This window comes from Penaeus monodon, chromosome 33, assembly GCF_015228065.2.
Source record: "Penaeus monodon isolate SGIC_2016 chromosome 33, NSTDA_Pmon_1, whole genome shotgun sequence".
NCBI lineage: Eukaryota > Metazoa > Arthropoda > Malacostraca > Decapoda > Penaeidae > Penaeus > Penaeus monodon.
In genome coordinates this window covers 17,630,669-17,631,447 of record NC_051418.1, presented here as the reverse complement: position 1 = coordinate 17,631,447, position 779 = coordinate 17,630,669, and the positions used below count along the sequence as shown (strand labels likewise).

At 35.6% G+C, this 779-nt stretch overlaps 1 protein-coding gene across 1 annotated transcript in view; it reads left to right on the top strand.

Annotated features, from left to right (window-relative positions):
• Positions 1-95: 95 nt before the first annotated feature.
• LOC119594112 (alpha-amylase-like) overlaps positions 96-779 on the top strand; it is a gene marked incomplete in the record, with an annotated part of 25,081 nt that continues 24,397 nt past the window's right edge. Inside the window, 1 exon segment of the mRNA XM_037943170.1 lies at positions 96-130. Within this exon segment, the coding sequence (XP_037799098.1) occupies positions 117-130 (14 nt within the window).

Below are 779 nucleotides of genomic sequence, written 5' to 3'. Positions count from 1 at the left end.
CAAGGTTAGGGTCAGGAATAGGGGGCAAGGGGGGTGGGGTGTGAATATTACGTAATTATCTTCGTATAAAAGCGGAGACCAGCGTCTGCCTTCAACTCCTCCTCTCCCCCGTCACGATGAGGGACCTGTGGTGAGTGTGCAGCGGATTAAAGCGTATTCCTGTAGTACTTCCTAAAACATGTTTGTACTTCCGTGTATATGCGTGTGATTAAAACAAAGGCCTTTATTTTCAATTTAACGAGTTTTACTGCGGTTTGTTCTCGTTCACTTTGCCTACTTTTTTCAAAGTATTTTGAATTCTTCACTACTTTTATTAATATATTTCATTGCTACTCTCATTAATTATATTGCTTCCCGAATGAACTTCATCTTCTCAGCACCAGTGACTTTGTGTTTGGATTATTTTTCCCACGGACCCGAATTTTTTCAAAGGTCCACAACGATCTGCTTTAAACTCGTCTCGGATACGAATGAGAACGTGGTTGGGAATTTTATCATTGGGAAATTTTGCTTTGAAGAGATCTATAATTCATTTTTTTTATTATATACTGTTTGCATTTGGGCATCATAATAAACTATAACATTAATTGTGGAATCATAAGCTTGCCATCCGTATTTATTTGTAATGTAAACGAATGATAAAAGTACTTTTTACAGAAAATAAAATGATAAAACTCATGGATGGAGACGAATCAAGTATTTGCTATACTAGGTGAAATTAATAAGTTACAAGCCTGAAGATCATAACAAACAATAAAGTTTAATCAATATTACTTTGT